Source organism: Podarcis cretensis (assembly GCF_951804945.1).
Source record: "Podarcis cretensis genome assembly, chromosome: 5".
NCBI classification, from domain to species: Eukaryota; Metazoa; Chordata; class Lepidosauria; order Squamata; family Lacertidae; genus Podarcis; species Podarcis cretensis.
This window is the reverse complement of record NC_137174.1, coordinates 58047285-58067446: the sequence shown is the minus strand read 5'-3', so window position 1 is coordinate 58067446 and position 20162 is coordinate 58047285. Positions and strand designations below refer to the sequence as shown.

General features: G+C 45.5%; 1 protein-coding gene across 3 annotated transcripts; it reads right to left on the bottom strand.

Moving 5' to 3' along the window:
- Positions 1–89: 89 nt before the first annotated feature.
- On the bottom strand, positions 90–19880 carry TLX1 (T cell leukemia homeobox 1; the record flags this gene model as incomplete). 3 transcript variants are annotated; one of them, XM_079975810.1, is made up of 3 exons in its annotated part: positions 90–1477; positions 14135–14372; positions 19361–19880. In XM_079975810.1, 3 exons carry the CDS (start codon positions 19878–19880, stop codon positions 1255–1257), a joined length of 981 nt encoding a protein of 326 aa, XP_079831936.1. In that variant the 3' UTR covers positions 90–1254. The 3 variants fall into 3 exon arrangements, with proteins under 3 accessions (XP_079831936.1, XP_079831938.1, XP_079831937.1); XM_079975812.1 differs by having other exon boundaries at positions 90–1326; XM_079975811.1 differs by having other exon boundaries at positions 14135–14336.
- Between the last annotated feature and the right edge of the window lie 282 nt (positions 19881–20162).

The window sequence follows — 20162 nt, the reverse complement described above, 5'->3', positions numbered from 1 at the left end:
CAGGGTTTCATTTTGTTTTGCCCTTTCCACTAACCTGAACTGATTTTTTTTTTCCTTTTTATTCAATTTTTTCCACATAAATTACACAAACACTTTAGAAAATGAGTACACAAAAAAAGAAACCATCTTATAAGTGCATAACTTAATAATAAAAAGGGAACTGTTGAATGCATTTCAAAACCTCACTGAAAATATTCTTTTCTGATAAATTGCCTGGCTCTGTGTATCATCCGATTTAAAATGGCAGTGATGGTTAGGTTAAAGTAAGTGAAAACTATATGCTGTAGATATCTTTTCTATATTCTTGGAGTTTGCTATAAGAAGTGCTTAAATTAATCACAAGCTTTTCCTCAACGTGATGAAAAGAAAATTGTGAAATGCTGGTCAGGAAATGGGAAAAGAGGGCTTTTCCACCCATGGCAAAGCAGACTTCTCAACCCAAAAGTAAATAAAATATTGAACAACATCATAAACGATACCAAAATAATCCATCAAGTGAAACTGCATTAGCCCTGCAAAAATGCCACAGATGCCTCAGAGTTATTAAACTATAAGTTGATCAATGCAGAGTCTGTGGTAGCCAGGAAAACTGATCACAACCTTCACACAATGGTTTGCAATGTAATGTTTACATTCAACAATAATTCCGGTTTCATTCCTTCAGCAGGGAGAAAATAAGGAAAAGGAGAGAAGCCCAAAGAATTCATCTCTGAAAATTAAAAAGAAAAAGAAAAGAGGGAGGTTCTTGTTCATCTGCAGGATCTTACTGTCTTTGGAGGCAAAAAAACAAAAACAAAAAACCCTAGCTGAAGATGCAGAGGCTGTTCAAAAACATTTCCAATTCAAACTGGTGTCATTATTTTGCTTACAAGTGAACAGTCTAAAATGTTTAAATGGGAGAACAAATCCTTCATTGCCAGTAAAACTGAATTATATGAGTGGTTTCTCTTGGAAATATTTTTTTAAAAAAGAACAACAGTAAGGTTCTTTTCTCCCCAGAAAAGTCTTTAAATGACCCTTCATGAATTTTCATAATTGGGCCTTGCAATCTCAAAGAAGAAGTAGCAAAAGCGATGCCCTTTATTGAAATACTGCCAACATTTTGCCCACTAAGAGAGTATTTGCTTGCATAGGGCACAATCTGGTTGCTGGTTCACCACTCCCTTTTCTGGGTCATAGATCTTCTCCCAATGGCATTGGGTAAGGGCAGCCATTTTGGGACGCCACAGTCCATGCACAGGCAAAGTCAAGGCTTCACTCACAGGCCGAGGCTACAGAAGTTACGCTGGTAATCTTCGAGGAGTCATCTGACCATGGCTGGAGGTTCTGGAGGGCAAAGAGAGAGGAGTTGTGAACACAGATGGGGTCTGCTTGGAGGGGCTGGTTGATGGTTTTCTGAAAGGCCTCTTGCTGGAGCTGCATGAGGATGCGATTGGCTTGCTGCCTCTCCGCTTCCCGCTCCTCTGCAGTTTGTCGCCTGGGAGAAAGATGCAGACCGTATCATTTTTCAGTACTCTTTATTTATAAGATTTGCACCCTGCCTTTCCCCCCAAGTTGCTCAAGGGATCATGTGTGGTTCTTCTTGCCCCCACTTTATCCTCAGAACAACCCTGTGAGAGTGAGGATGAGAGTCTGTGCCTGGCCCAACGACACCCAGCAAGCTTCCTGGTCAAATGAGGATTTGAACTCAGGTCTTCCTGGCCTTAGTCTTACATCGTGGGGAAACCAATATGATGCCCTCCAGATGTTGTTGGACTACAGTTCCCAAGCCTTTGGCTAATTAAAAAAGCCCTCCCATCAGATGTCAAGGAAATAAACAGCTACATGGCTTTTAGAAAACATCTGAAGGCAGCTCTGTTTAGGGAAGTTTTTAATGTTTGATGTATTTATTGTGGTTTTAATATTCTATTGGGAGCCGCCCAGAGTGGGCAGGGTATAAGTAATAAATTATTATTATTATTATTATTATTATTATTATTATTATTATTATTATTAGGCCTTTTAAACTCTGAATGGGCAGTGGAGTGTTGTTTTTGTTTGTTGTTATGCTATTTTTTGTGTTTTTAAACTGCCTGCCCCAGATGAAGGGCAGTATAAAAATTTAAGACCTAAATAAATAAAATAAACTCCATAATTGCCTTAACATGGCCATCCTGGCTGGGGATGATGAGAGATGTAGTTCCACAACAACTGGAGGGCACCCTATTGCCTACCTCTGCTCTAACCACTATACCACACTGGCTCTCTCTGCTTCTGCTTCAGGCCACATCACACTTGTTCAGATGAGCTCCAGAGGAGAGAGTGCAACAACCTTGCAATGCTATCCGCTGATTTTATCTCCACATTGCAGATTGGGTTGAGAAAATCGTACTCAACAATGCCACAGCATACTTCCCTGTAATGCTTCAATTGCAGGTTAGAGGGCTGTGCTGGAAATGAGAGAGTGGCTTACTACAGTACCTGGGGAGTAAGGATCCTCTTCAAGAGCAAACAGGGTTATTTCCCCCGGCCCCAGCGCTCAAACCCCAAAAGTCTTTTCAATGTCAGCTTTGGCCTCCATGAAAGCATATTTGGGGTGACAGTTCTGTAGAATAAAATAAGCCCTGGTAGGTCTTGAAGAGAATCATCAGTCCCCCAGGTTTTGTAGTAAGACACTCCCTCATTTGCAGCCCAGCCCTCAAACCTGCAATCACAGTGAAGTACACGTGGAGGAAATAATGGCTACCCTGATGCAACCATCTGATAAATGTGACTTCCTGATAGCATAGCAATATGTATGAGCACAACAATCGTTTTCTTAAACTGCCAAGCTTCTGTAAATCAACATTGGGGAAACTACTCTTGTCAGCTTGGTCATAACAGAAAAGGCTTTTTGTCTTCAGTGGAGATGGTACGCATCTCCTTCACATAAAGGCTTCCTTTAAAAAAAATGAAATCTTGTCCAGGTGAAGATAACAGAAAGGAACATGAACTTTGTCCCCCATCCCCACCCCCCAAAAGTGCCAGCGGACAGTACAGGATGCCAAAAAGAAATCTGAGCAACACATTGCTAAAAATAGTAAGAATGCCATCAATAAGTTCTATAACTATTGTTATGAGTTTGTGGGTGATAAACACTTCTAAATTCCTGGACCCAGTAAGTGTTAGAATGTAATTAGAATGTAATTCCCTGAGCCTATGGATTCAGCAAGGATTAAAGTATGAGCCTTTCTATACTTTTTATATGGGACTTTTTAGTTTAATGAAAAGGTAACAGGTGACATGATAGAAGTTTTTTAAATTATGCACAACAAGGAGACAGTGAATAGAGAAAAGTTTTTATCCCTCTCCCATAACACTAGAACTCAGGGACATCCGAAGAAGTTGAGTGTTGGAAGATTCAGGACAGAATCCTCTGAAGAAGAGGAGAGTTGGCAAGAGGTCTCATAGCCTGTTGGCATCTATGAATGAATATGAAGTGTTTGCACCCAGTGCATATTCCTCTCCCATTTAAGTAATGGGGAGGGGGCAGGATACAAAGTTGAATCCATATTAATACCCTGAGCTTAATAATAATAATAATAATAATAATAATAATAATAATTCAATGGGATTTAATCAGAAGTTCCAGAAAGTTGATTAGGACTACCAAGTTAAGAGTCCATAATATGGATAGGAAAGAGCAGAATACCTATAAAGAAACCTAAAACTAAAAAACAGTGAGTTGTTCTCTCATGTGCCAATTGTGTGCATAGAAAATCTAAACAACGCATTTGCAATGTAAAGCTCCCATAATGCTTCTGTCTGAAAGCGCCCCATGCAAATGGAGGTATCGCCTAGCACACATTAGTCTGGCTTTAGAATGAGACTGATGTCACTTATGACTGGACGGAATGTAGATGAGCTCGGGTCATTAGGGCAATGTCCTGGATAACACTTGGAAAGTTTCCCAAAGTATTTATACACCCCCTTTAAATCATTTTGCATGATGAAAGTGAAAGATATGCCTGTACTGAACTATTACTGTTGACTGGGCAAGAGGGTTCTTCTAAGGTCCCTAGTGAACACAGTGCAACAGATCTATTGTGGCATAATCACAGTTTCATAAACCATTTGCTGGTTTCATCAGTTACTTGAGGTATCGTGAAAGTTCATGGCACAATAATGAGTCTAAAGAGTAGCACAGCACATCTCTATTCAGAGCGTCATGGGAACTTGCTCAAACAGATAGTGGGCCTGATCTTCATGGTTGTAGGCAACAATGGAAAAGAATGATGGAGACACAAAGAAGGAGAGAGGGAAGGAGAAAGTGGGGCAAAGAAGAAAAGATGGAAGAAGAAGAGGAAACATTAAAGGGGAGTGGTTGTTGTTGTTGTTATATTTTTGAGGGGGGGGTAACAGAAGGGAAAGATTATAAAGAATCTCTCACCTCCCATCTCTTCCACAGAGTCTAAACAAGGCTGGTGTGGTGAACATAGGAAGCTCCTTTTCACCAAGCCAGACCACCAGTCCGTCCAACGAACTCAATCTTGTCTCCTGACTGGTAGTGGTTCTCCAGCTTTTCAGAGGGGGATCTCTCCCTGCCCTACCTGGAGATGCCAGGATTTGATCCTGGGACCTTCTGCATGCAAAGCAGATACTTTGCCACTGAGCTAGAAGTTCTTGAAGACTTTCAACAGAGCTTCTCTCCGGTGAAAGAGTGAGTCAGATGTTTCCCTGTGGCATTATTTCCAATTTCCTTCTCCCTTTTACAGCAATCACAAATCCTTTGCCTAAATTTTGCTTTAAGAAGTGGGTTCTGGATTTTTAAAAATGATATCCGTTTCATCAGTTGTGATGCCAGATTAATAAGCCTATTAAAAACTATTAAATATTATGTGCTTAGACTACACTGAAATCAATTCCCAGGCCTACAGTTCAGGACAGACCCAGCTTTGCTGTATCTCTCCCTGATCTTGCCAAGTTAAATTGGTCGAGTAAAAAGGCTTGGGCCTCTTTTATGCATAAAGGTTTCTGCCCAATATCTACACTGTGAAACCAGGCTTGCAAAAGGTGAGAGGGGAAACTGAGGCATAGACTTGCTTAGCTTTCCCCAGAAGTGGGCCCACTAATCTGGGGCTCAGTGTGACACATTTTGACCACATTCCTTTACATTTTAGATCAGCAGGATGGCAAATGAGGACATGCCAGGCTCACACCCATTGCTCATTCACTCTCTTGCATGACCCAAAGAGACTCCCCCATCTTTTTATCAAGCCAATCTAATCAGTTGTAGGAGGTTACCTGACTGAGTCTACTATCTATCAACTCCCTCCTCTTCTCTTTCACTTGGTAATAAATTGTTTCAAAACTCTGTTTATATTGAAACTATAGAAGATTCCTTTTTTATTATCTTTATTAGTATTGAGCTCCTTACAGTGCTTCAAGTTCAAAGTCCATTACAGTTTTGGTAATAATATTAAACACTTACTAACTGCATTGATTAACGGAAGCCTTAGAATATTTATAGATAGCTGCTACTACTACTAAAAGAGTGAGAGAGACAGAGAGCAGGGAAGTGAAAGTGATGAATCACAGTAGGTATTTTAGCTTCTCAGAAACACAAGAAAACGACCACTTCTCATCTGAAAACCTATGTTTACCTGTGCATATTCCCTCTTTTCTTTTCTTTTCTTTTTTATAAAAAAAGATTATTATTTTTGAAACACAAGTTTTAATACACCAGATTTGTAAAAAAAAAAAAAAAAAAAGGTGTGTGTGTTTTTTAAATAACAATATGTGTGTTGCTCCATGCCAAGCAAGGATTTGGAGTTGCTTGCATGAAAGACCCACTTCCTTTCCCCCCTTTTCCTTCCCTGCCTCCTTTTTTTAAAAATACAGATGTTTTCTGCAAGAGCAGTTCTGCACAAAAGAACTGTTTCAGAAACAAAATCACCAGGAACATGCCTTCAGCAACAACAGGTGCAAAAAGGCAAACTACATCCCTTTCTTTCGACTGATGGAAACAAAATGGAAGGGGGTGGGTTAGTGATAGACACCACGGAGGGAAACTCTACCACACATGTAAAAAAACAACAACCCACAACCCACCCACATAAGAAGCTTCAGTGAGTTCAGTTGGGTGAAATGTATTTTCTTCCTTCATTGAATTATCCATTGGTGAACAAAACCCAAATTTAATGGGATAGGGAGAGTGCAAGCTGCCAGTTAGATGAGGACATAGAGATACAAGCAGCTTCAAATCCATATTAGGTATACTCCAGGCTGGAGGAGCCCAAAGAGGTAACCTGCATCCCAGGCTCCTTTTGGTACAGTATATTGTTGTTGTTGTTGTTGATTATGATGATCAGTTGAAAGTTGCCACGATTTATGATTAGTACGTATACAGCATTTTTAATACAGCCTGACCCTAAAATATCCCTTCTCCCTCCTCCCTCTCCTTCCTTCTCCCGACCACGTACTGCCTATAACCGTATAAGTCTCACTCTGAAAGTGAATGACCTGTATGGAAGATTGTAAGACTTGAAAACAGAGACTTTAGATGGATTATTGTTACCCAATAAAAATCTGTTAATTATTTTTTTTTTAAAAAAGAAAGTAAGTTCCACTGAGTTCCAAGGCCCTTGCTGGAGTCACTCAAGAACCGCTCTTAAATGTAAATAGCAATGCGCACAAACCAACCACAGCAGAGTGCATGCTTAACTGCTGCTGATTTCGATGGGAAGAGGGTCTGTTTTCGATGGGAAGAGAGGGCACTTGCACAACTCCATCTCGCTGACTGCACTGGGCCCTGAACGCTGCTTAACTTCGGCCTCTAAATAACTATTTATCCACCGTCTAATTGCCACCTGCTCGCGTCCTGACATCAGATTTTAAAACGTGCCATTGAAGGAACGCGCGGGCAAGGGAGGAATAATTTTCCATGAGTCATCTCAGGCTCCTCTTTAATAACACATTCAGGGACCCACTTCGCGGAAGACCTGCCCAATTAAAAAACGAAACAAAAACGGGTGCTTGTCTTGTAATTACCGTTTTGCTTTTAATTTAGCTGTGCTGCTGTCCTGGCCCATCTGGCGAAGGCAAAGCAGCGAAGGAGCTCTGAGCTCATTTGAAGACACACCGGTTAGAACAAAAATTAAAGTCAGGGAACTTACTTTCTAGACCCGCACAACTAAGATAAAAGCCAAAGAAGTAAATCTTGGCGCTTGGCACTCCCCACTGATTTCGGTGGGCACATTTACGCATGACGGAAAGGGGCGGGAAAGGGTCAGGATCGGGCTCTCTGCGCGCGCACCTTTCGCACCCACGCCTGGGAGAGAGGTCTAAAAGAGTTTTACAGCCTCGCTCCGCTTCAGGAAAGAACCGCATGAATAATGCACTCGCTTTTTCCCCACCACAAATTCACTCCTGATGCATATTTAATATTGTTTTGACTTCGGAGAGAATTGCAACCCTGCTTCCTCGCTTTGATAATTAGTGAAAAACAGATTATTAATTTCAGCGCGGGGCATTTTTCTCAGTTAGCATCACATGGCGCGGGCAAAAAGGAGTAATTTGTCAGAAAGAGAGAAGCGCTGTCCGGGCTTCTGGAAGGAAGGAAGGAAGACCGGGGGGGGGGTGAGGGAGAGATGGAAGAAGAAGCAAGAGCCACGCGTCCCAGCCCAATTTGTTTCAAGATTGCAAACGGAAAGCGAGCAGCTTAGTTACAGCTCCGCCACAGAACGTCCAGCGCCTTAATTGCAAATATGCAGATAGAAGCAAACCTTCCTAGCACCGAGATTAAGTCTCGAGGGAAGGATTCCCGCCCAGGCTGCGCTGGGACCGGTGAAAATGCAGCAAAGGCCGTCTTCCACCACCACCCACCCCAATCTAGGAAACATGACTCACGGCAGCTAAGTCCCAGAGAAGTCTAAGGCTGTTTAAAGGAGTCACACTAAGTTTTATCGCTGTCAGTAAGCTAAACGCTGTAAAACCTAAACACACTTTATTTGGGGGTAAGTCCCGTTCAGTGGGATTTACCACTTCAGAGTAAACTTGCCTAGGTTCGTCCTGGAAACTTATGCACGCTTCCTTACGAGTAAACCCCAAGTGGGCCTTGCCTTCGATGCAGAAGATCAGGTTGCACCTTGGCTTGGAGTCAATCCATTAATAGCCCAGTCCGCTGTCAAGCTTCTAATAGCTTAATCAATTGCCTGACCCGGTAAAATATTACAGCGCCACAAGTCAAAGGTAGTTGTGATACTACCTTTATGGAATGCCCTCCCCAGGGAGGTCCATCCGGCTCCAGCACTTCGGCCCTTCGGGCAGCAAGTTAAAAGCAGGCTCTTTGATTTGATGCTTCCTCGCTTTCTGTTGACTGGCTCTGATCCTGTGGCTCCGTTTGTTTATTTGTGGGTTGATAGGATTTCTCACCCGCCCTTCACCATAAGGTTTCACAGTGGGTTACAACAATATAAGCGCACAATATAAAAACCAGTTAAAACCATTCCCAATCAGAAGTATTGTCTGGGTCCTTAAAAATATGCATTTCAAGCCTCAAAGGCCAATGTGACAATATGCATCTTCAGCATTCTTGGGAAGCTGTAGAATGAAGGGGCCATGTGCACCTTCGTGGAGAGGGAGCGCCATAGCTTAGGGGCTTCCTGCCACAGAGAGTTCCCTCTCCCACCACCCTCCAGACTTCCAAGCGGATGGAACTACCAAGGCCGCCCCCCCCCCCCCCAATTTTCAATTTGTAGTGTGGTTTTAGAGCTGTCGCTTTCTCGATTTTGCAACTTGAATCGCAGCTTAATGCATGTCACCAATCTTGAACTGATTTTGTATTTTGTGCTTTGTTTTCAGCTACTTCCGTTTATGTCTTCGAGACAAGCAGGATGCGTATTTTTAAATAAATAGAAATACATAGATAAAGTTGGAGCCTTCAGTGTGAAATAACAACTACAGCAAACCCCACATACACTGCCCTGTCTGCCCTAAAGTGGATTACTGTTGCAGATGTGCCTAATGAGATACAGGAGTGCCAACTTGAATAAAATATGGGGGGGGCAGGTAAGTCCCATCCTGCACAATCACTCACAAGGTGCACACACCCCATTTGAATGGCAATGCACATCAACTTTTGGGGGGCCCTGCTCCTCAACTATTTTATTGGGGGGCCGAAGTGCCCTCGGCCCCTAGGAGTTGTCTTCTATGAGGCCATGGGTGGTATGCAAGTAGCTTTTACTCAGAGTAGAGCCACTGAAACGAATGACAATGAGCAAGTTAGATGCATTAATTTCAGCGGCTGTATTCTGAGTAAAACTTAGATGAAAGCCACCCCATATTTTAATATGAATACAGCCCTAAAGTCCAGGCAATGTGAATAAATCCGACTGAGCTTTTAAAATAAAATAAAAACTACATATCAAGTTCCATTCTTGTGTCCCTAGTTATACCCAATTCTAAATAAGCGATTTAATTTCATGGATGCATTTGAACTACAACAATTCTCAAGGCAGTTTACAATTGGAGAGAGAGAGAGAGAGAGAGAGAGAGAGAGAGAGAGAGAGAGAGAGAGAATCAACCATGAAAGAAGTGTTTTTCACCCTACTAAAGCCACTGCAAGGATCAGTTCTGTTGTTCTGAAAAAATTGTGAGGCTGCAATCTGACACAATCATACCCAGGGAGAAATAAGTGTGTCTCCAAGTCACCCAGAAAGTTGACATACCTACATACATAGCTCAACACATACTGATAACTATTTTAAAATATCTTAACAGACAACATTTGGAACATTCATCTTACAAACACTCAGTTATGAGATGACGTTTATTGGGGGATTAATGGAATCCCAAATACCTTACTCCTTTCTACTTTAGCAAAATTATGCCCCCAGCCTTTTAAAACTATAAATTGAAGGAAAGGTTGAAAACGGATGAAGAGGATTTCTGGTCTACAGGAAGGAAAAGCTCTCTGCTTTGTCCTGTGATAGGTGTGCAGTTTTCAAGCGGATTTTGATCTGGCCGAGCGGGAGGGGCCATCTGCAACATCGGGGAGCATAATAGAGACAAAGCCTCTATTCTAAACCGGAGAGTTGTTCTCCCATTGAAATTGCTTCAGTTGTAAAAATAATTTAAATAGTAATAATTTGTAATAGTAATAATTTAATAATAAATTAAATAGTAATAAGATAAACAAAGTTGTTTATCTTAACATTCATATTTCTGGAGAATTAGTATCCACTGAAGGGATCGCGTAAACTTAAAGCAAATTCTTGTCTTTATTGTCCTTTTACACCATAGTTCGTTCAATCCCATTTAATGGCTAACAATAATGGTTCACTTTGAGGACGTAAGACTTTTGTTTCTTTGGCAGAACTGCAAAATTTCGACAGTAACCTCCCCCGCCCGCTCACTTAGCGCAGAATATACTCATTTTGAGCAAAAACGTCAAATCTACTTTGATGAAATCTATCCTTGCTCCGAATACTTTTTTTAAAAAAAGTTTAAACTGCTTATCCTGCCCAGTGATGTTTCATGTGAAAGGCATTGAGCTCCCGTTTGAAGCGTTCAAATACATCTTCTGTCGGTGGGTTTTAGGACCGAAATCTCTTGGGCGCTGTGAAATGTCAGCACCGCAAAACGAAGCGGGCAGGGCAGGGGGACTTGCTCCGGAAAGGACTACCTTGTTTTTACCAGGGGCGAAACTAGGCTTTATTTCACTCGGGTCAAAGAGCCAGTTTGGCACATATCCATGCGCATTTGCATGCACACACAGAGGCTGGGCCTGGGAGCCTCAGTGGCGCCCCTCTGAAGGGTCCAGGGGGCAAAACAAAACAAAACAAAACAGCTGGCTAGCCGCCCCATAGCTACGACTCTGCTTTTACATTCGCAGTGAGGGCAAAGTTTGCTGTCTAGTCTGGCGAATTTAAGACTAAGAAACCGCAAACCACTTTTCTGAGCTTTAAACGCCGGGTTCCTAAGATTCAAACCCGATTTAAGTATTGTTAGTTCACGAGAACACGCGGGCGCGGTGGGCGGAGTCGCGCTGGGTAGCTGCTCCCCCTGGCTTCCTCAGGTGCACGTCGGAAGGGCGGCAGAGAACCTTTGCGGGCACAGGATTCCACGCGACCCGGTAGGTTGTAGATCACTAGGAAGCCTGTAGAAATAACTCTTTCCATCCCTGCCTTCAGAAGCTTGTTCTGTAAGCTCATGGGGCTATTCTCTGTTGATCTCAGGTTCTGCTTGCTCGTTTCTTGTGAGCCTCGGGAGGGGGGCACTATACTAACAGCACTGGACTAGACATAAGAACCTAGGGGCCGAGGTTGAGAGGGCCGTCCTCTCCCCCCCCCCCACAACCACGTTGATGGGCATTGCCATTCAAATGGTGTGCCTGCACAACGACATGTGAACGATTATGTGGGAAGGGTCTTACTCTCACCCCATATTTTATTAAAGTTGGCATCCCTGGGACTAGATGAGCCTTGGGTCTGGTCCAGTAGAGGTCTTCTTATATTCTTAAAGGCAGAAGGTATGAAGGGACCAAGGTTCAGCACAGGCTTCCCCGCGTGATCTGGAAGCAAGTGTACCCCTGAGGGCTCCCGGCTTCCCTAGTTCCCTTGAGCCCTTGGTCCACCTTGCTCAGTATTGTCTGGTAGAGTTCTCTCTCCCAGCCCTACCTGGAGATGCTGGGGAGCAAACCTGGGTCCTTCTGCATGCAAAGCAGATGTTCTGCCATTGAGCTGCAGGTGTGGAAAGACAGTGGAGAAGCTATTGGCACAGCCGTGACCCGCACGCCACCCGTTTGTTTTTTACTAACCCCGCAAAAAGGCTTTAACTCCGCATTCTACAAACACGTGTTTAAACTTGCTGGCTTCATAATGTCCATTTTCAAAAAGGGCATTAGCGTTTTATCATGCGCTTAGTGCTTGTAACCTCCACTGTAAAAGTCTTTGGGAGACTCCCCCGCCCCATGTATAGTTTCTTATATTAAAACTGGAAACCCAGTCTTTCCCAGGGTTATTATTCTATTATAAGATTCTATTTTTTCTCTCTAGGAAGTGACTCTGAAAAACGCTGGTTCCCTTGAGGCCCTTGAACTCATGTAAATGCCTTCTCACCTGGGCAAACCATTTACTCCGAATTAGTCCTGCTGCTCTCAGCGCAGTCCTAGCCATGGTTTCCTTTGAAATAGGTCCTGCCGCGTTCAGTCGTGCTTACTCCCAGATAGGTTTGCAACCTAACAGTGACATCCTATGCACGTTTACCCGGAAGTGAATTCTGTTCCGTTAAATGGGACTCTCAGAAAAGCGTGAGCGGATTGGACTGCAGTCTAATTCAGAATCATACTTCTGATTGGCATGCTGGTCGCGCGCGCTCCTCCCTCTCCCCAAAATACCCATTATTTATGTATTGCTTCATTTACACTCCACCGTTCCTCCAAGGAGCCATGCACGGTTCTCTTTCTCCCCATTTTATCCTCACAACAACCCTGTTAGGCTGAACAGCTGCGGTGCGCCCAATATCACCCCAGTGAGCTTAGTGGCTGAGCAGGAATTTGAACCCTGGTCTCCCAGGCGTCCAATACTACACCAAGGCGGCTCTCTCACTATTAATAGTAGCAATAGAACTAGTGCTAATAATACTATTAACCATCTCCTGCAAATTAAAACAAAAACACCCAGGGGCGACGCCTTTCCTTTCCTTTCCTAGGGTGGGGCAGGACTTTGAATCCGATGAAATGCTCTGTTGAGAAGAACAGAGCACGTGCAAGATGAGGCCTCTTTTCTACACGGTCACTGAAGACAGAGGAAGAACATTCAGAGCCTGAAGAGCATCTCTGGCAGGGCAGGGGCTTCCTTCACCTCGGCTCCACGCTGCCCTGGCCATGACCAAGATTAGCGAAGCGCCTCCTTCGGAAAGTTCGCCAGGGCTCCAGGAACCTTCGCTCACTTCCGACGGCCGGATGTACACTTGGACCCTCTCAATACAATGCCTCTTGATTCGTTTCTGCAACTATAGCAACGGGCCTGAGACTCTTTCCCGCCGATCCTTTTGTTTGAAAAGGCAAAGCGCAAGAACACCTCCGAGCCCCCCCTCCCCCCGGAAAGCGGTCAATGGATAGATAGGCTGGAACGCCGTTAACCCTTCCAGTGGCAGGCCATCAAATTCTCTCGCTTTGAAAGCAAGGCAAATTGTGAGACAGGCTATGCACGTGACAATTTAGAAGGCGCACGACTTGGGGGAGGGGGGCGAGCGCAGGCAGATAGATGATGCCAGCATCTGCTTCATCATAAAACATCCACGTGGGGGGGGGGTGTGGACAAGCGTTTTTGTCTGATGTGTGTAAAATTCGGGACATCCGAGACTTATGAAGAGGTCTGAAACGGGGACTGAAAAGAATGCAAGAGGCTGTCAAACGTGGAAGCGACTGGCTCGACGAAAAACCGAAAGGAACACGCGGCAGGCAGAGATAACAGAGGGTTTAAATAACGCACATATACATTGGTATAGATAAGGGAGACATGAATTCAATAGGTGTCAAAGACAGGTCCCTTCATACTGATTCCGCTTGCAGATATGACTTCCTGGGTAAAAGTATTCCGCTCCTCCCAACCAACTCAAACTTCAGGGTCGTCATGTATTAAGCAAACTGCACGTGCAGACAAGGCTGCGAGAACCACTTAGAGCATGAACAATAGCCTCCCATTCATCGCGCGCGGAAGACACTGCGAGTCAATACAATGGCGCCACTGTCGCGCGGCCGCGCGCGCGTGCACCCATCCCATCCGCCAATAATGGCTTGAGTCACAACTGGCTCACACCTCAGGGAAAAGAGGCAGGTTCAGGCAACCCCGGAGGCCCATCCCACCCCCACCCCCACCCCCCACAAAAGGGAAAAAAAACCCAGGGGAAAGCAAAGAGCAGGAGCGGAGGTACCATTACCTGGCTCTGCATCCTAATGTAGGAGTTGGCTGGAAAGTGAAGCCCACAGAGTTAATGGGGTTTCCCCCCTTTTTTTGGGGGGGAGAGCATCTTTAGATCAGATGGCAGGCCCAGGCGCATCCCAGGGCCCTTTGGCAAAGAGGAGAATCTCTCTCTCTCTCTCTCTCTCTCTCTCTCTCTCTCACACACACACACACACACACACACACGAGGCCTGGCCTCGGCCGCTCACCTCCACTTTGTCCTCCTGTTCTGGAACCAGGTCTTGACTTGCGCGTCGGTCATTTTCAGTGCCTTGGCCAGAGCCGCCCTCTCGGCCGAGGCCAGGTACTTCTGCCGGTGGAAGCGCTTCTCCAGCTCGCAGATCTGCAGGCGGGTGAAGGAGGTGCGGGGCTTCTTCTTCTTGGGGGGCGTCCGGTTCTGGTAGGGGTGACCTATACGGCGTGTTACAGTGAACGGTGAGAGGGCCACTGGAGGGGGAGACAGGGCGGACGGGGGTGGGGGGTGGGGGCAAAGAAGCAAGCGGCGACATGATCAGGAGGGGTCCATAAGCGTCGGCAGAGGAGAGACAGAAAGAGACAGACAGACAGTCAGAGAGCGAGGCTGGGCCGAGGTGGGCCGAGGAGAGCACGGGAGGAAATCCCAGCCACAGAAGCAGACACCCCCACTCCCCTCAAGACAGGCTATGGCCCACAATCCCCACCCTCTCTTCGTTTAGCCTTGCGAAGGGGAAAGTGGAAACCTCTCCAAATTTCTCTCCTAAGATCTCGACTTGCCTGAGCTTCTCCAGTTTTTTATTTATTTTTTAGTTACATCATCCTATTTATTTCTATCGCTCCAAGAGCCTCTGGGTATAGACGTACACATGTAGAGCACTACAACGACATCTATCAAGTTAGTAAACTAGCCATGAGACTAGTCCCCTGGATATTGAAAAGACTTCAGATCTAATCTGCGGGCTCTTGGTGGGCCAGGAGACGAGTTGGAAAGGAGTTCCAGAGATGGGATATTCTAAAAGCCAGCAGACAGGCCCTTGAAGACTGAAACTGGGGTTTCCCTTTCCCCCTCGCCCCTCGACGTAAGACAAAACTGGACTGAATGGTCCACAGGGCACATTTATCGAAGGCTTTGAGACCAGTGGAACAATCCACAAAACATCTCCGTCCCTTTTCCCAGTTAGGGAATCAAGGATGAGAAGGGTTTGTCCCTAGCTGACTTTGGGGAGGTGACCGAGGGTGAAACACCATTCGCATTCCCTTTGCTGGGGGTTCAGCATTCCGCCCCCCCCCCGCAAAACAACAATAAAACAACAACAACCCCGGAATGGGCAACATGACAGTAAATGGATGATCATCGAGGGACTCGGGCGCGACTTTTTTCAAAATACATATGTAATCGTGCAAAACGTTGGCTAATCCTACCATCTAAGGCTGGGCTTTGCTGCCTCGCTAGCCCGGAGGCCAGCGCAGAGCAACACCGCGAGCGAAAGGAAGACAAAACTCATCTGGGCCTCGCAGGAGTCACGAATCATTGCAGCAATTAAATCCTATTAATGTTTCACCGCACCCGCTCCTGCCCCCGAAGGCTTTAATTTTGCAAAGACTGAAGCAGCTCTGACTTTCAGGCAATTTCCCTACCAACCACTTTGGTTTATTTGCCCGCCGAAAACGTTGCTACGGGTGACTCTCAACACAGGAATCAAGGCCCACTGAAATCAATGGGGCTTATTTCGAAATAAAATGTAGGAGTGGGTCATAAACTTTGGGTCGAATTACTTCGGAAGAAAAGGGTCCAGAGCAGCGATGGTAAAGTTGTAAAGGTTGGGGATCCTGGAGCCTCCATCAGGCCTGGGCCAATGAACAGGGATGATGGGAGTGGTGACCCAACAACATTTGGAGGTTACTCATCCCTGCCGTAAATCTCAGCCCTAAGCTAGAAAAAGCCATTGAATACAATGGGACACCCTTCCGAAGAAAGACGCGCGGGATTGCGCTGTAAGGCTTACCAAGAAGTAAGTCTCACTCAATGCAAATACGCTTACTTCCGAATCAGTGCGCACAGAACTGCGGCCGTCGTGGGACTGAGAGTTGAACGAACGTGCTTAGAGTTGGGCTACACTTCTCCCTTCCCCCCGCCCCCCCCGAAAAACTAAGTTGCTCTTTGGGTGTTACTGTGTTACAAGCGGATGCAGTTCGATATAATCGATACAGCGTTTCATGAAATACTGAGAGCACTTGCTTGTTTAATTCTAAAAATACAATTCACACGCACACGAAACCTGCGGGTTGCTTTTAAAGGAATGCTCGTAAAAACTATTAAGAATACGAACGAAGACTATTAGGTAAAAAGCGGGTGGCATGAGTCGCGCGTGTGTTTGTGGGGGAAGGAATGGGAAATGGGCCGCGTAATCAAAGATATTCTTTTGATTTTTCATATGGTTGTCGTTTTGATTTTAAATCGATGCAATGTGGCCTGTTTTCCGACCTTTCCGATGCTGGCGTGAAATCATTCTCAAATGGCAACTACAATCTGCTATGTAAGTAACAAAACAGAGCAAAAACAAGCAAGCCCCCAAAATACTATTTATATTGCTTTCTCAACTTTTCCTCTCCCTTGTGATTAGTCTTCCTACGAAAGATATTTTCCAAAAACCACTGTGGCAAGATTTTTACATTAAACTTTCCGACGCGGAAAACAAAAGGATTTAAGAGTCACTCGGGGGTTGAGGACGGGGACCTTTTGGAGTGTTGCCTCTGGTTCCAAGTTTGACTGGGAATTATTCTTTTAAATAGGACGCTTAACAGCGCGATCTTCCAACACCTCTCTACTCAGGCCTAATGTACTTTTTTCTCCTTTAATATCCAAACAAACAAAAATACTCCAGGCATTTATAGGGGCAGCATGGAGCGAAATACATACCGTAAGCTTGAATTGGGAGAACTGGAAATAAGTTGGAAGTAAGGGGAAGGCGATAGGTGAAAATCTGAAATGAGTTTATTTTAGTATTTGTACCCCCCCCCCTCCGCTGTCCTAGGATATCTGAACGCTGATTTATAGTTTAGTGGCAAATCCGAAGACTTTAAGAGACCTTTCAAAATATCTTTATTTATGGCTAGATTCGATTGCAATCCTATGCACTTTTTTCCTAAGAGTTAGTGAAACTGTACATAGCGGGCCTTACTTCCGAGTAAACGTGCATGCTATTGCGCTGCTTATGAATATTAAAGAAGCGTTCCACAGCAAAGCGAGGAAAATAAATTCCACCAAACGCTCCGTATATTTTATCACACAGTTCCCAATCCACACACACGTGTTTCCCTCAGGTTTAACGGCAACAATTTTCCTATTTTGCCCGAATGCTTTCAGCGGAAGGCAAGGGGAGAGAGGAAGAGGTAGGCCTCTAACTTGCTATAGGAGCCTTGTCGGAAGAACAAACCTAGGAGCCCAAGGCGCTCTCGTTGAAATAAATGAGTAAATCAGACTGCGCTTTTTAAAAAACCTTTTTAAAAATCGTGCTCTAAAAGCAAGCGGCACAGAGCCACGCGTGCTGCAGCCGTCTCATTGAGGCCTGGAAATCATGGCTGCAATATGTAAAAAAATAAAATAAAGGCTGCAGAGGGAATACAAGATAACATCTACATTTCTATATTTTATTGGGTCATCTGTAATAAAAGACTACTGTAGTTCTTACGGGTCTTGCTCCTGGGATTCTCCTCGCTCCTCCAACGAAACCCCCGGTTTCTCCCCACCTTGGGGCGTTTTCCCTGCTGTGGAATAACAACATCCCGGAAACCCTCCTGAAACCGAAGCGGGGCGGAGGGTTCGAGGTTCAATCACAACGCGGATCGCAGGCCTGGGCGCGCGCAGCGCGGTGGGCGCGCTCTATTCGGTGGAAAGACCCCGACTGCGCGGGTGTTTATCTGCCCATCTGTCTTGTTTGGGTCTCTCCAAACAGTCATTGGTTTGAACTTTACAACCCCCCGGGAGATAGGTAAGTTGCCAGCCCTTGGGGTAATCCTATCCTTCTCCAAGCGAAAGATAATGGGGATTTTATTGATGAAGCTCGGCTTTCACTCTTTAAATTAAAACTGAAATATTATGGCCGTCATTGTTTGCAGTGGGAGGGGAGCGGGGCAGGAAATCCCCGAGATGTTCCGAAAGCCACCGGTTTATGTGGCGGTTCTCCTTCGAACGGATCTGCCTCTGAACTAATATTCATTTTGATCGGCTCACATATTCTGTTTCGTGCATGTATAACAGCAGCGCAGATCTCTCCATTTACAGGCCAGAGATTCGAGAAAAGACTGGATCCGAAAGGAGGCGCAAAAGGAAGACGTAGTTCCCAAGACCAGACTATTGATCGGCCACTCTCGCCCCTGCCATTCGCATCTGGATCCTGCCCCTTTTCATTATTTATGTTACAGATCAGTATCACGTAATGCCGTCTGTCTAGGGCTGGGGAACATGTATATGTGTATGTGTATTTGTATATAAATTTTATAAAGGCACGCGCACGTGTGCTGTATAATCTATTGAAAACAGTCGTGAAGGTTATTAAAATGTTACTTGAACATTGGAATAGGCTGTTCTTTCGGCAGTAGATGAATTATTATTATTTTTTATAAACATCATTATTTGGCCAAAATGTTATATTTTACACACATACACTATTCGCCTGACCAAATTATAAGTTACTGTTGTGGTGGTGGTTATTATTGCTATTAGTGGTAGTATTTATTATAGCCTTTCAAATAAATAAATCTGTCACAGTTTTAAGAGATATAGAAAGACATGCGAGGGGGAGGGGGGAATCCAGCTACAGTAGGAATGCATCATTTATAAATTCATTCACGTGAGTACTGGTGCTGGATCATTCCACCAATTTAAAAATAAAAATAAAGGAGACCTCAGCTCCTATGAATGTCATTGAACAAAGTATGGATAAACTACGGATTATTAGCATGTCAATTCCATTTCTGGGAGAAATACTTGAATAGCTGGAGAGGATGAAAGCCTACTTCTTCCCTGGAAATTTCAACATCATTAGAACCTCGGGGTAACAGTGCTGTCAAATACAGCCAATTTAATAATGATAGTCAATGTGACTATCATTGTGACTAGTTAAAGTTCTCTACTACGGAGTCCTCTCTTTTTTTTACCGCCAAATCCCAGGCATATATATGAGCGCTCTAGTGGGCCATAAATCTAAGATCAATCCATCAAAGCTATTTATAAATCACGCCAATCGATGCCATTAAACCAGTTACAAATCGTGCCCAAGGCCTGCCCGGTAAGTTTGTTGCTTAGGGGCAGAGAAGGGACGCTCCATCTCCGAGCCAGTAAGCTTGTTTTTGTTTTTCGGATGCGAGAGGAGAGAGAGGAGAGCGAGTGAGCAAGTGAGCGAACGACGGGGGAGACCAGTGCAGGTGTGCAGCAGGAGGGAAAGAGAACCACTCACCTGTGAACCTGTCCTTGGTGTAGCGCCTGTTGCTCTCCATCCAGGGGAAAGTCAGCCCCGTGAGATTGTTCACGGACGGGACGGTGGGCACGGCCGTGGAGAGAGGCTGGTGGACGCCTCCGGTCAGGGGTCTGTGCGCCGGCACCCGGATCACGCCCCCGGCCGCGTTGAGGTTATTTCCGTTCATGGTCCCGACCCCCAGGTTCATGTTGTAAGACCCCGCCAGAGAAGCCATGCTGCAAGCCCCGCCGTTGCTGTAACCTCCGGCGGAGGACGACCCTCCTCCTGCTGCTCCTCCGCCGCCGCCTCCGCCGCCGGTGGCCGAGCCGTAGTGGCCGGCCATGGGGTTGTACGCGCTGCTCACCACGCATCCTCCCAGGCCGTAGTCCGCCACGTCCTGCAGGCGCGCGTTGGAGATCATGCAGCTGCCTTGGTCCGGGTTGTTGAGGATCTGGTCGATGCCGAAGCTGATGGGCTCGGCGTGGCTCTGGTGGAGGTGGTGCGCCCCTAAGTGATCCATGCTGGGCCCACAGCCACCCCAAAGAGGGCGACTTTTACCCTCCCCCCTCCACCACCTCCACCACCACCTCCACCTCCTCCTCCCTTCTTCTTCCAGGCGAGAGGTTTTTTCAAAATACGCGCAGCTTTCCTGGTCGCGCTTCACTTGATCCCAAAGAGGTAAAAAAAAGGAGGATGGAAGCGGAGGAAGGAAAAGCTGGGGGAAGGGGGAGGGGGAGGGTGTGGGGGGATGTGCGCGCCCGTGGGCTCCCTCTCTCGCCTAGCTGCGAGGGCATCAATCATA